At 34.0% G+C, this 16,195-nt stretch overlaps 1 protein-coding gene across 2 annotated transcripts; it reads left to right on the top strand.

The window, feature by feature from the left end:
- Positions 1-3,225: 3,225 nt before the first annotated feature.
- On the top strand, positions 3,226-15,863 carry LOC127850195 (terminal nucleotidyltransferase 5C-like). 2 transcript variants are annotated; one of them, XR_008035111.1, is made up of 3 exons: positions 3,226-3,629; positions 4,761-11,886; positions 12,049-15,863. XR_008035111.1 is itself a non-coding variant. In XM_052383035.1 (2 exons), the coding sequence occupies exon 2, from the start codon at positions 5,020-5,022 to the stop codon at positions 6,250-6,252; it is 1,233 nt and encodes a 410-aa protein (XP_052238995.1). In that variant the 5' UTR covers positions 3,226-3,629; positions 4,761-5,019; the 3' UTR covers positions 6,253-15,863. The 2 variants fall into 2 exon arrangements, 1 of the variants encoding a protein (XP_052238995.1); XM_052383035.1 differs by having other exon boundaries at positions 4,761-15,863.
- Positions 15,864-16,195: the final 332 nt, after the last annotated feature.

Below are 16,195 nucleotides of genomic sequence, written 5' to 3'. Positions count from 1 at the left end.
TGTTTGTTGCAACGTTTCCCTTTTGTGATCCGAATCATCCCACATCTGTCCCTTCATAAAATAAGCAGGTTAGAACAGAACAAAAAGTGTATTCATATATTTTAAACATGTCCAGTTGATCGCTCATTATACGAAACTGACAAAATACACATGTAGTAGCAATAAGCACATGAATAGTAATGCGAAAGTAACCCAAACAGTATATACCAAGGTGTTAAACATGCAATAAGGCTATATAATTACTCTACGTTTGAATTCAATGCCTCAGTTCTTATTTTAAAAGAATTTTAACTATATCGCGAGTTTAGTTATAACATTATTGTTATATTTGTTAACAAACGTATACATTTATGCATACTCGGTCGGTTATAATTCAATTTAACGATATACTGTTTTCTTCTATCTGTATACAGACGGCATACAATTACACAATGATACTCGTCTTCAATTTCATTTGAGATATACCGGTACTACATTTACGTTCGATTTTAAGCATACATCTGTATTTATATGTCTTCCAAAATCAATTTTTAAAATGTGGGACGACACTCTTAGCTTTGATATATTTTATCTTAAAATAAAGCTTTGGATTATGTTAACTTGTTAAGGTAACCAGACAATTCAAATCGATGTTTCAATTATTTTCATAAAGTAAAGGAACTTTTTGCATAAACCAGATGTTTAAGGATAACTGATTAAAAAACATTTTCATTGCATTTCAAAAATCGACTTCTTAAAAAGGATTTATAGTCATTTAACATTTCAAACATCATCGCGTGCACGCGTTTATAACACAAACAAAATAGAGCATACACGTGTTCTTTTGTAAAGAATGATTGATACTCCAAACACGTGATATCTACAAGCGGAGAGTAGATAATATATTTATTTATATAGGTATCGACAAAGTCTAGTTCATTTACAAACACTTCAATATATTTTCATACATTTGTATAGTATGGACAATAACCGTATCAACTACAAAGTGTTTAAATGGTCTTACATTAAAAGACACCACACAAAGAACTGGCACCACAAGATATATATGAAAGTACCGCTGGACATCAGTTATATCTATTCGACATCTGAACGCAAATATATAACCAATAACTGTATTGATGATCTATTTAATGATTATAAGGCTGTTTGGTTAAATAATATAAACAGAGAACAAGCTGCCCATGGCAGAGGAGGAAATAAACTAAGAACATACAAGCTTTTTAAGCAAACATATAACACTGAGTCTTATGTTAATAATAATATCATACCTAGGTCCCATAGAAATGCATTTGCTAAATTCCGTTGTGGTGTAGCACCACTTAAAATAGAAACTGGACGATATCAGGGAATTGTACCAAATGAACGTTTTTGTTTTAACTGTATAAACCAAGTGGAAGACGAATATCATGTTCTTATGCCATGTAATCTCTATGAAGATATTAGAGAAAAGTTGTTCACAAAGATATTTGAAATAAATCCGGATTTCTCTGAGTATAATGATGATAACAAATTCTGTTACATATTATCTAATGACGAAATCGTTAAATACAGTGCCAAAGCTTGTCATGATATACTAATCACCAGACAAAATACCTTGTATAGATAGGGAATATTTTGTAAATATGTGATGCTTATTGTACTAGTGTGTTTTTGTTTTATGTCACATTTTAAACAAATGATTTTTATCATATCATGTTCTACAGTGTTTTTATCATCATGTATGTCATAACAGTTGTATATATACAATGTATGTATATTTATATGTGTGTCTCTCATAACTCATACTGAGTGGTTGTATACATGTCTTTTATTTTTACCATATTTTTATATGTGTATCTATAATAACATGTACGAAAGTGAGACGTAAATAAACCATCTGTCTGTCTGTCTGTCATTTGTATACATTCTTATTAAAAGGGATGCAAGTTCTTTCATTCATTTTAATCGGCGCAGGAAATTAGTTGCGGATTTGACAGAAACAGTTTTCAAACCGCGTGATATTTCAATGTGACTGTCTGCTAATGCTGAAACAGATACAAGACGGGCTTTATAATAAACGATTATTACGTATGTGTCTTGTTCTGTGAAAATTGGTAAAATGCATGTGCGTAAAGTGTCGTCCCAGATAAGCCTGTACAGTCCCCTTTTACCCAATTTAGGCGGAAAGTGTCGTCCCTGAATAGCCTGTGCGGACTGCACAGGCTAATCTGGGACGACACTTTACGCACATGCATTATGCCCAGTTTTCTCAGAACAAGACACATATTAAATGCATTTCAAGAAACTTGTGCATAAATCATGGCATTTGTCTTTGCTATTAAATCCTTGAACTCACAGAAAACACAGAGCATGTATTAAAGAGACTTCATCGCAATCCGAAAAAATAATCGTTTGTAACGCTTTTCGTCAATAACTAAACGAAACCGTGCACTCACGACACAGCTTTTAAAATTCATTCTGAAATAAAAATGTTGCCTTATTTAGTGGTGGCTGTCTAGCTTTTGCTTCGAGAGAGCTCGTGGTGTAACCCCATTGCAGAACATTTGCTAATCAATATCGTTTCCTTTAAATTACATTTATTAAAAAGTTTTTCTTACATTGCACTTTTGTAAATAAATTCACTTTGTGACAATTTGTTTAAATACGAACATATGTGGAGAGGTCCCTTTAGAATATGCCACTTCATCACAATAAATTCAGTCTTCGTCAAAATACTTAAACGAAAGATATACATCATTCAAATGCAAAACAAAATGTTTATCGGGTAGCGAACACATGTGACCTTTTTTTGCCATTTCACACCATGTTGACCATTACGCTCTGATACATCATGCATAAAAACAAATAAATCCGTTTCATTTTAAGCGGCTAAGTGTTACTATATTTAAAAAAGGAAAACAAAACTGTCTCCAAAACACTCCAGAAACCAGAACTGTGTAATACAGTGCGTCATCATACCATACTGTGTCTCACGATTTTGTCTGAAATTAAGGTCTATGCCTTACGGTAATATTTTTAATAACCTACATCGCTTCTCGTATTTAATGACCGAAAACACTTTACAAACGTATTTGCCACTGATGATGACCTTTTGCGATTAAGTTCACAATAATCAACACCCCCACAACTGGATAGTACGTTTTCATTCATAACAAAACACCCTATGTGCGCAGATGCGAATTTGCGTCACGAGAGAGGCTGTTGCTATTAGATACCAGATCGATTAGGGTAATTGTTTCCATATATAGCTCATGAAATGACAGGAATATCGAGGAATATCAATGGGTTTGGTACAGCGTATATGACGTAGTATATTAAGGCTAGTTCACGAAAACAACGTAGTAGATGCGCGAAGCGCTGGAATCAATGGACATTTTTGCATAGTAAAACCAATCAATGAAACGGCTTCATCCGTTCATGGACAACACCCACGTAATCTGGGTCGCTTAAAATAGAAAGAATGTTACGATTTCCTATAATAGCGAATAGAAGAACTGTTTGTTATTTTATCTCAGACTGAAAGTAAGACATACGGGATACAAAGTGTTTGCACGGTATACTTTAAAAATATCATCTGTAGAGATAGAAGGACTATTTATTACCAGACCTTTTGGAACAAAGTTATATTGGTAAGGCAATACTTTCGATAGTTTTTTTTATAATTATTTTATTCGCGATCATGAAAAACTGATTTTATGGACCATTTTGCTACTTAAATTACACAATAAAACATTTATTAAAACATGCGTGATTGATGTACTACATATTCGTCTCTCTGTATAAATGAGATAGACCTTATGGACTTTGCTAAAGATGTGAACATAATACACTTATACTGAATGTCTGTTCTAACTTCCATCATGTTGGATTTTAAATGATTAGGAATAACTGTTTCTACGTTATGAACATGTTAGTAATGTACTCAAATTTAAATTTTCATTTAAATTTTATGTTACGATGCAGTTTAGAGGTAAATGAATGGTGTCTTACGATGTGAAGATCGTGTTGATTTGTATTAATAAACCTTTTTTATAGAAGAGATCTATTAACTAAAAGTAAAAAATAGATCTTTGATTTTCGTAAGGATTGAGATCCATATTCTAAATAAATTTATATTATGTGTATAACAACACGTGAGCACGTTTTTTACTGGATTAATAATTACTCGTTCATATTTTAATTAAACCCGTTTTACGTTTTACCAGCATCAAATGGCAATGAAATTGTGGGAGTGGATCTTATACAGATAAATGTCAACTTCGTGACTACATTATGCTCCGGGCAATTAAACGTAAAATTTCATCTTATCGAATTAGCGCTATTTCACTGTATTTGTTAAATGGGGCGCTATCAGTTATTAAAAGTGAACTTATGGTCACAGGATTGGTCTCCCTTTCATAGGTGCGGTTTCTAGAAAGTCCCAGAATGACTTAAACATTACAATATAGCTCTTAAAGAACTTCTTAGTACTGTCATATGAACATATAAACTATTACGTTAATAAACAGCTCATTGTTACCTGCACATGGTCAATCAAGCTTAGAACTCTGTGTTCTTATTATTAGAAACGTAATTAATACAGTCTAGCAACGTGCATCCTAATTAAGTGTAATGTAGCCTTTAAAATGTTCGATAAAAAAAATAGTGCCGTTGAAAATTATAGTCGAAGCTGGCTGTTCAAATAATTTTAACATACTTTTTGTTATTATTTTACAAAAAAATAAATATCGTGAATTAATTAATATTCTGTATATTTTCAGAAACCCGTTAAACTATCTAGTTTCTAGTTCGTCTAGTTACCGTCTGCTCATTTGTGAAAAGATTCAGCGCGCATTGATGCGTGGGACCAGCTGATCGATACAGTGCAGAAAACCAGTTGTGTGTTTGCAGAAAGCAGTTGTGTGTTTGTGGTGAAATGACAGTGGACGATTAGCAGCCGACGTGAAAGGACGTAAACATATTGTAACTTTCGTAAGCTTTCTAAAATTTTGAAATTTTGTTCCTGAAAGCATTTTAATTATGGCTACACAGGACTGTTCCAATAGCGGACGGTATCAAGTATTGTGTTACGAACAAGTTGAAAAACTTCACAAAGTAATGGAAGATTCTATTCCAATTCATGGCCGAGGGAATTTTCCGACTTTGGACGTGACACTCAAGGATTTAGTGCAAGTGGTCAAGGAAAAGTTACTGGCAGAAGGGGTGAGTGTAAGAGATATTCGTTTGAACGGAGGGGCGGCTAGCTTTATTCTTGGGAACGGGAGCGAAAATGTTCAACCGTATAACGACTTGGATTTGATTTTCGGCGTTGATTTGCGGAGCCATCATGAGTTACTGAAAATTAAGAATTGTGTTCTGAATTGTCTCTTGGACTTTTTGCCTGAAGGGGTCAACCGTGACAAAATGTCCAGTTGCAGTTTGAAGGAGGCCTATGTCCAGAAAATGGTGAAGGTATGCAATGAGCATGGGGATCGGTGGTCCCTGATTTCATTGTCCAATAACAAGGGGAAAAACGTAGAGTTGAAATTTGTTGATAAGGTTAAAAGGCAGTATGAATTTAGCGTTGACTCTTTCCAAATCATTCTTGATAGTTTATTGAAGTTCTATGACATTTCTGAGCCCAACACCCCAATTAGTGAAAACCTGTACCCAACCATTGTAGCCGAAAGTGTTTATGGTGACTTTACAGAAGCCTGGATGCATTTGAATAACAAGCTGATTGCTACAAGGAATCCGGAAGAAATACGTGGCGGCGGTTTGCTGAAGTATTGTAATTTGCTGACCCGAGGATTTCAGGCCGCACAGACAATGGACGTTTGTCAAACGGAACGATACATGTGCTCCAGATTTTTCATTGATTTTAGCGATGTGATGCAGCAGCAACAGAAGTTGGAAGCGTACCTGAACAATCATTTCAGTGACGAAGAAGGACTTAAGCATGAGTACCTCAACATGCTGTATCGCGTGGTTAATGAAAGCACCATTTGCCTTATGGGTCACGAGCGCAGGCAGACTCTTAATCTTATCCAGCAGTTAGGGTGCCAGGTTTTGTTTGAGCAAGAACAAAAGGCGCACACAAAATACCTAGAGATGCAACAGTTCGACCAACTGAACGGTTTGACAATCGACCAAGTCTTCTATGGCCCCATGGATTTGAATTTCAATGGACAGTTCTACTACAGCAATAATTATTCTCAGGTGTACATAAATGGTCAGTGTCCTCTTTGCCCGCCGTATTTGCCATGTTCATGATCAGCGAGTATGAAGAGGCAAAACACTTAATGGAAACATTAACTGTGCTACTGCTCATTACAAAAATCTGTTCGTTTTTTGGAATGACAGCATTGTCATGACATGATCTTGTCATGCAGCAGTCTTTTGATCTGGACGTCATGATATTTGTGATACCAAGAGTAACAGATCTCCAGCTAGGAGTTTAACAGTGTATATTAAAACTACATGTAATTACTAAAATTTCACATGCATTCACGAATTAAACCTTTGAAGTCAAAGAAGACTTTGAAAAAAAAAATGTGTTCAAATATTTTGTGTGGCTTGTTGAAATGACTTTATTTACTGGTGTTGTTATTGTGCAAAAGTTATGTGTACATTGTTGTGTTTTTCTTCTGTTAGCATTTAACCATCCAGTGCCAGTTTACATCTTAGTTGAGAGATGTTGTTTATTTCTACCATGGATGCTGGTTTCCAGACCAAAAATGGCATGCCATTGTTGACAGTGAGTTGTTAAATGTCATTTAAATACTTTGGTTATAATAAGGACATTATATAATAAAGATCAATTTATATGTTTAAAGCTGTTTGGTACCATTAAGTAGCTGTGGCTTTAAATAAATGTGGTATATTTGTTAATCTTAAGCTGCATGACCTTATTATGAGGGCATAATTATGAGAATAGATTACAAATGTTGGAATTTTTGCCAAGAGATCAGCTCATTTATTTCATTGGTGCATTTTATTGGTTAAAGCGCCTTTAAACGCACAATACTGCATGAAAAGGGCGCTATATAAATGTGGAATTATTATGCCCACCCTTGTATTAATTATCATTAATGATTTGTTATTTGGTTTAAGGGTTACCAAATTATTGAGCAATAATGTACATGTAAAAACAGATCAGGTTGAACTGTTCTGAACTTAACCTTAAATCAGAGGTATAACAACAACAAATAAATTGTTAATTAATTTGTCTAGATTGAATTACTTAAATTTTATGCTCTCATTTTATAAAATAAAAAAGATATAGTTGTTTTTAAGTCTTACCCATACAAGACTGACTATCAGTTGCAGTTTTTGGCTTGTTTTTGTTACGTTAAAGGTTTTATTAGTTTATTTTTCAAAATGTATATTTATCAGTTAAAATTAATTTGTGCTCTTTTTTTTCTTTTGTATATATTTTTTTCTGGTTCATGTTTTTGCAAACTTCATATACAATATTATATACATATGATGCTTTTAGTAAAAGGCTCTTTGAATTCTTTATATGATCAAACTTGTTGAAAGTTTCTCTTTTAAGTACATTAAAATTGCTTACAAAAACGTTTTGTTAATATGCATTTTTCATTTGTAGTAACCGTTATTACTGTGATTTCAGTACCTAGATGGGGCACAGGTTTTCTTTCATTCAATACACACAGGCCTGATTTTTTGTTTGAAAATGTAAAAAATGAAGAAAAAATTCACATGATAATGAACCGTCATGAAACTATCCACTTGACGCTCTTCCAATCGTGATTCGTTTGTGTCCATTACATGCTGGCTGTAAGGTCATTGATATTCAGATCAGACATGTCAAATAAATGACTGTCATCTGTCAAAATGTTTGTTACACACCTTGTATGTTTCTGGACTTGTCCATCCTCCATACTTTATAGACTTTGTTTAACGATTATTTACCTTAAATGCAACAGTTAGCTATTGCTTGCGGCAAGCAAACAGCGATAATCAACGTTAAAATGTTCAACCTTATATGATTTGGTTTCCAAAATGCTTTGTATTATACATGTAGGAATCTTTGTGTTTTACACATGATTTAGACGGTTTGTTCCCTTGCCTTATCAAATGGTGGTACATGTAGTTATCCAACCGCATATACATATAATATTGATAACAACTGCATTGTGACCGCCTGTGTTTGTAAGACAAGAGTTTCAACTGTTGACAGTTTTAATAAATTAAATAAAAGGGTTCTTGCAAGCTATCAGGGTTTTACAAACCACCAGTAAATTTTTGTGATACAAACAACAAATTTGTTATCTTTCAACTTTCTGTGAACACTTAATTTAGTTATCTTTTATGCTATTTTAAACTTCCATCCATCTAATGGAGAGTGACCCAGTCATGAGCTACAATTAAAATACGGAACATGTGTTTTGTAACATATTCTTTAGAAGGCCAGATGCCCAGTTCAGTATGCATAGAGTGATAACGGCACCAAGGCTACTGCTTGACTGAATTACTTAGCAATTAGGATAATACAGGAGATAATTCCCTGATAGGCGGCTTGTAACTGGTCCTGTTTACACTGGCTACCATCTCACATCTCAATCTCTGGTTTTGTTGAGCGACTGTGGCATTTAGGCTGCTATTTACACACTCTGAGATCTGTTGGCTAGGCATAAGGAGAGATCTTATATAATGTTGTGAGTTATTCTAAATGCCAGAGTGTTTTTTACACAAAAAGAGAGCAATCCAAGTTGCTTTTTGTCTGCATAATTTCTTGTTATTAAAGAAAAGCAATTGTTATGGAATATTCAAGCCACTCTCTTAAACATGATATTATGCAAATAATTTGTAGAAGAACGTGTGTTTCATGTCCTTAAATCTTTCAAAGTATCGGATCTGAAGATAATTTACTGTCTTGAAAGTTTAAGCAGTATAAAATTACATGTATCTGAACTATACACATTTCCTTTAGTATACAATGTATTTTCCTGGAACACTATGGGTTGCAAACAACCTTTTGAAATCTTCTGTTAGGTCTGTGTTTTTTGGGGTATTTGAAGAGGTGTGCCTTATATAGCCACTACATGTACATGTGAGCATATCACTTTAAATAAAATTAACAACAATGCTTTCAAATAGATTCAGATAACCGTTGGCCCATTTCAAACTGAGCATACTGATAAAGCATACAAAGTGCTGATAATTGCAAACTAGGATAACTTTTTTGTTGTTTTTTTCCTTTACTATTATTGGATCAAAAAATCAAATTTGACATTTATGATCAACGACAGAACAAATGATTTTATCTTCTGGATCTTATTTTCTGAATTCGGCAAAGCAAATACACAGTCCTGCATATAATTGTTCAGTAGATTTTGTGAACACATTTTGTGTGTGTCAGACTTTGTCCTAAGTATTGATAATTAGTTTATAATGCCCCCTGGTTTCTTATCATCCAATAAAACTTTATAGCAATTCTGCTATTTTATTGAAATGGTTATGAAAGAACAAAACATGATAGAGAGCAGCACAAGTTATTCATTTTGTACTGATTCAGTCAAAAACTATGACATTGGGAGGTTAAGCCTCTTTGAATTTAACCCATTTATGCCTGCCCTAGAAGACTCCCAACCTTCTAAATTGGATCAATTTATTGCCAAAATTAGGTATGTCTAGTATATTTTTTTTATATATTTAGAATATTTATTACAGAAATTCATTTAAGCAAAGAGCGCAGACCCTGATGGGACGCCGCATCATGTGGCGTCTCATCTGGGTCTATGCTGCTTGCCAAGGCCTTTTTCTAGATGCTAGGCATAATTGGGTTATATGAAAAAGTTCAACAAACTTTGAAATAAACATGAAGGCAGTTACGGGTGGCACCAATATAATTAATGCATTTGATTTTGTAGGCCACCATTCAGTAATAAATAATAAGAGTTAAACTTGATTAAAGACTTGTTCACAGATTGGTGAATTACTTTTTTATGCCCCTGGTAGGGTGGCATATAGCAGTCGCACTGTTCGTCCGTATGTCTGTCCGTCACACTTTTGCGTTTAGGTTTAAAAAAATGATCATAACTTCTACATCCCTTCAGATGTAACCCTCATATTTGGTATGCATGTGTATATGGACAAGGACTTTCCATACACACACAAGTTTTGACCCCGTTGGCCTTGACCTTGTTCATATAATAATGACAGAAAATATAAATAGAACAGTGTATACAAGAAAGCAAAATAAAAACATAAACCTTTATGGTGTTGTGCATATATGAGTTATAATTGTTTGAAAATTATAAAATGAAATCTTGGTTTGTCTTAACTTAGAAAATGAAAAGTTGTTAAGTTAAATGTTTGCTTAGACCCACACAAGGTTACAGGATTTTATTATTTGTTACTTGTTTAGAGTTATCGTATTGTAGAATTGTCTTAACATTGGTTTGAACTTGAGACTTTTGTAGTAATATTGAGTGATTATTTTTAAAGGACTTGTTTACAGCTATTTTAATTTACATGAAGCAACAAATTAAAATTGATTTGGCATTGACACTTTAGTAGAAGTGTGAAAGGGTCCCTTGTGATAATTTCATACATACGTGTACAATAGAAGTTTATTGAGTCCCACATCATTTAACTGAGTTAGTTGTTATATAACAAATTCTTGGCCAGTATATTAATAATTTAGCTAATTGCTATTTTTAATGATCCAAAATGTGTTAAAATCACATGTTATAGAAGCCATATTTTGAGCACCTTTTGCGAACATGATAGCTTTACAATGGATCAAAACCTGTGAGTCTAGATCTGGGAAAACTGGGCTTAATAATATAAAGATGAGTCTGTGCTACTGAACTCTTGAGACTGTGGTACTGAACTCATGTACTTTTCCATAGTAGCCAGCTTTGGTAAAAATCTTAAGTCTTGCTCATTAAACAGCCTGTTAACATGTGGCATTAGGGAACAAATGAGCGGTGCACTGCGAAAATGTGCCTTATGCATCATGGGGTCCTTGCAGTCTGGTCTGTATATACCCTGTCTGCTAATAATACAATTAACCCATTTATGCCTAGTGGACTCTCCCATCCTTCTAACTTGGATCAATTTATTTAAAAAAATAGGGATATCTAGTATATTTATTTCAATATTTAGAATATTACTTCCTAAAATTCTTTTAAGCAAACAGCGCAGACCCTGATGAGACGCCGCATCATGCGGCGTCTCATCAGGGTCTACGCTGTTTGCAAAGTCCTTTTTTCTAGACGCTAGGCATATATGGGTTAAACCGTGCGTGACTTAAGAGTGAAAAGCAAAGCATCTGACCAGACTGCTTTATAAGGCAGGCTGGTCTTGATATATGAAGGCCGCATAGGGCATAAGACCCATTTTTGCATGACAAGTTTTATATTGTTTAGTTGTTATTTTTATCCATAATAATTAGGGCATATTGGTTGGTGGAGCTTTGAAAGTGAACATAATGTACATGTACCCTGTAAACTTTTCATGATATGTTATACATATTCAATGCTTTTTTTTCTGCAATCATCAGATATATAAATAAAAATCAACATATAATGTATAATAATATATATGCTGTTCTAATATTATACTTGTATATTTTTGTAATTTTAGCATAAATTTGTTATGTTTTATTAACCAGGTTTTTAACCAGGTTTCCCGAAGGAATTAACCAGGTTTTCCGAAGGAAAAAACTGGTTATTAGATTGGCGAATGCGGGCGGGCTGGCTGGCTGGCGGGCTGGCTGGCGGGCTGGCGGAACAAGCTTGTCCGGGCTATAACTATGTCGTTCATTGTCAGATTTTAAAATCATTTGGCACATTTGTTCACCATCATTGGACGGTGTGTCGCGCGAAATAATTACGTCTATATCTCCAAGGTCAAGGTCACACTTTGAGTTCAAAGGTCAAAAATGGCCATAAATGAGCTTGTCCGAGCCATAACTATGTCGTTCATTGTCAGATTTTAAAATCATTTGGCACATTTGTTCACCATCATTGGACGGTGTGTCGCGCGAAATAATTATGTCGATATCTCCAAGGTCAAGGTCACACTTTGAGTTCAAAGGTAAAAAATAGCCATAAATGAGCTTGTCTGGGCTATAACTATGTCATTCATTATGATATTTTAAAATCATTTGGCACATTTGTTCACCATCATGGGACGGTGTGTTGCACAAAAGAATCACGTCAATATCTCCAATGTCAAGGTCGCCACGACTAAAAATAGATTTATTTTAAAACAAACTTACAAAGGGTGTTAATTTTGTTTGTTCATTTAAAAAGTTCAGTTTGAGTTGTCTCCCTTTATCAGATTTTTTTTCACAATGAAAACCTGGTTTTGTGACAATTTTGTCCCTTGTTGTTGTTCTTCTTCTGTTCTGTTATACTTTGTAAGTTACTTCATTTGTTGTGTATGTGCATATATGCGAACTAGTTTTTGCAGCTTTTCGTACTTGCATCTACCATGTCTAATTTGTCTGCTACCATGAAATATTGTGTTTTTTTTACACAGATGCACATGTAACTTTAAGGGTGCGATTTTTCCTCTTTTCAGCTGATTTTTTCCTTTCAAAATGTCTTTAATTGCATATGATGAATAGTAAGTGTTCTTCATATTGCTTGATCAATTTAAGAATGCAGAGTTTTGATGGTTCCAGTAAAACGGCCAGGGATAGGGCTCCCACAGGTGGACTGATGGCACGTATTCAACAAATAATTATCAAGGCTTAAATACTAAGAAAGAAGAATGTTGTTAAAAATAAAATATCCAGTAATTCCAAGAATTTTGAGTCAAGCTTGCCGTTAACTACCACTAATTACATTTCTGTATTAAGGACATTTTTTTTACTGACATAGCCACTATTGGTAAGCTATACATGTTGAAAGTCAGAAATGTTTTTAGATCCATTTTCTTATGTGTAAGAATGGCTTGGAGAATATGGACCCTGAACTGTAGGTTTGTGGTAATCTTTTTATTGACATTACATTATTAATGAGATACTTTTAGTACAACATGGTAATTGGGTCATTATCATTGATCACAACGTAATCATTGGGTTGTTATATTAACAGCACTCTATTCTACTAATGCGGTCAATTATAATGTATGCTGGTCGATAAGCAAATATGAAATTTTAACTTTCAAAGGACAAATATTAATGACAGCTATTTGAAAGTTAAACTTGATCGAAAGTTGATGATGTAAGATGTTTAAATTTGCATTTGTACATTGAATAATGCATGCATGTAAATTAATGATGCATTCAGTATACCAACTGGTAGTCCTGATTTATGTAGAGTACACACTGCTTGTTATAAAAATAATTACAGAGTACATCATGCTGTATACCGGTAGCTATATTTGTTCGATTTATAGAACTGCAAGCCATGTTACATGCAACCTGGTACATGTTCCTTAAAATTAAGTAATGATAATAATCACTTGGGCACATATTGTAAATGAGCAAATGAACTCTTGCATTAACTGCTGATGGTGGCTGTATGCTTACTCTTACATGTTTGACTTTGAAATAAATGTTTTTTATTGCAATATTGTTATTAGTGCAATCTGTATTAACATTTTATTACAGTCTTTCGAGTTAGTGTAAGAACTTTTATGATGCTATGACCTGTCATGTAGGCATGCATATCTGACCATTTATTTTATGTTAAAATTTAATGACAATTGTTCCTTTTGTAGAGACGTTCATGCATATTAAGAGGTCCGTGTTTGAGTGTAAGGGGGGGGGGGGGGGGGTATTACAGAATTAGTTAGCACCAACATGTGGGCAAGGCTGTCTTAGTAGTTTTGCATCAAGGGGACAGTGTTGGAACTTCTGTCTTTCAAATATTTTATATTGGAAATTGTGAGCATTATTGTTATTATTTTTTAATCAGTAGATAAATTGCAATGTATTTCTTCAAGTATCAAACATATTATTTGCCACATGATTGTGTTGACTTGATTTCCTCTGGCATATTGTCCATGATATTTATTTGAGTAGCCAGTTTTTCTGCATTAATTGGCTTCCGTTAAAACTGATTTCATCTGTGCATTTATGTGAGCTTTTTGGCTGTAAATTATATATGAGCCTTGCCTTGGGGAAACAAGGCTTAATGCTGGTGCCTAGAGTTGTCCAAGATTAGCCCTTTGCATGCTGGGAAATTTGTCGTCTGCTTAAATGTCGTCTGCTGATTTTCTAAAATTAGCATTTTCTTTGATTTTTTTTCAAAGAATACTATCAGAATAGCAAACAGTTTGGATCCTGATGAGACGCCACGTTCTTAGCAGAATTCAAGTCTAGGCGGTCATTGTCTTCCCTGATTAGCTGGACTGAACAGGCTAATCTGGGACAACACTGTGCTCGTTTAAGCCCTGTTTTCCCAGAGTAAGGCTCGCAATGTTCTACAATGTTCTACAATGTTCAACAAGAATTGTTCTAGGAGTGTACATGTTTCTGTCAAAGCAGTTTACTATTGATAGTAAAGTTTGTCCCATACTTCAATTTACTGGAGCACTATACTTATGTTGTTGAAATAGCAATATGAATCTTCTTTTTCTGATGTATTGTATTCTATTTGTATAAATTTGAGGCAGAAAAAAAAGTCGATTCTGACATGGATTTTGCTGAACCTTTCAGGTCAATTGATTACATTAAACATATTTTTTAAGCACATGTATGTTTAAACAGAAAAAGCTGTTCCCAAATAGTTAGGTAACAGAACTTTGGAGAAAGTGTTTCCAATTGTTCCTGCTCATTTAGTTATACCTGGACATTTTACCTATTCATCTATGCTAAGTGGACTCTCCCATCCTTCTAAATTGGATAAATTCATTTCCAAAATTAGGGATGTCTAGTATATTTATTTCTATATATAGAATATTTCTTACATAAATTACTTTGAGCAAACAGCGCAGACCCTGATGAGACGTTGCACCATGCGCCGTCTCATCAGGGCCTACGCTGTTTGCCAAAGCCTTTTTTTTCTAGACGCCAGACATAAATGGGTTAAGTCAACCTGGTTTATGAACATGCAATATAGACTATTAATTTCTGTAGATGTACATATCAAAAAGTTGCATACTATGGCAGGGGTTGGTGTAATTATAGACCGCTTTCTTATCAGTCATATGTGTTTGGTTAAAAACTCGAACATACTTACCTTGGATATGTAGGTATTTCAGTAAAATCCAGGTAATATTTACACAGTTTAAGTACAATGGCACACTGTGTTATATATTTAGAAAATATTCAGGCATTGATTGCACATTGCTTGTATGTGATTTAATTGTCTGTTAATGGTATCCAACAGGTTTTGATATGAATGTATAGGGAAATTAAATGTTGCTGTATTTTAAACACCAATATTTTTTTTTACATCAAATTGTTGTTCATTTTGATCAATTGTCTGAAATCCATGTCAAAATTTGAAAGGAAATCAGTTATTAGTTTACTCTGACTTGCGCGTTTTTGTTTATTATTTATTATACATTTTTGGTGTATTGATAATTAAAAATGTAAAAAAAAACATCAGCAATTCATATCAATAATGCTTTGTTCATATTGTTTCCTGCTTGTTGCTATTATTATGGATTGTCGCATCATAGGCAAGCCGCCATATAATATCGTGCACTGTAGACTTCATGTAGGCAATTGTGTATCGGAACAGCGTTGTTGCCTAATATATCTATATGGATTGTATTTATTGATTGAAGGAAACTTGTTTTCAATTTATCAATTGTAATTATTGATTGATGGTTACATGTGTACCATCGTTGGACAGCTAAGCGGAGTATGTACTACCTAGCGTATAACTGTTTGATGGTGTTCAGATGTAATAAAAAGGATCTGTGATCACATATGTTGATTAAAGAACAAATCAAACGCAGATGTTGTTGTGTCAACGTCGTACATTAGAAAGTTTTATTGGTGTCTTTCAATGGCTCCTGGACAGAACAAGTGATAACGTTATAAAAATGAGTTATGATCTGATGCATGAGAGATTTCAAGGCGTTTTTCTATTAAAAGTGACACATTGTACAGCTCCTTTCGCGAGCCATTGTCCGGTTACTACAATTTTGAACGGCAATTGTCAATTTCAGCACAAAGAAATATATCGTCGAACTGCTTTGCTTTTAAAGTACAGGTTTTATTTTATTGTGGCAAATAATTTATCAAAACTTGGCCCTTAAATTATTGGCACAGTGTTGT

This window comes from Dreissena polymorpha, chromosome 11 (genome assembly GCF_020536995.1).
Source record: "Dreissena polymorpha isolate Duluth1 chromosome 11, UMN_Dpol_1.0, whole genome shotgun sequence".
NCBI classification, from domain to species: Eukaryota; Metazoa; Mollusca; class Bivalvia; order Myida; family Dreissenidae; genus Dreissena; species Dreissena polymorpha.
The sequence above is the reverse complement of the archived record's forward strand: the minus strand, read 5'-3'. Positions and strand labels throughout refer to the sequence as shown.

What these genes read in the sequence shown, in the direction of transcription:
- LOC127850195 (XM_052383035.1), top strand. Translation starts at nt 5,020, where the DNA reads ATGGCTACACAGGACTGTTCCAATAGCGGACGGTATCAAGTATTGTGT.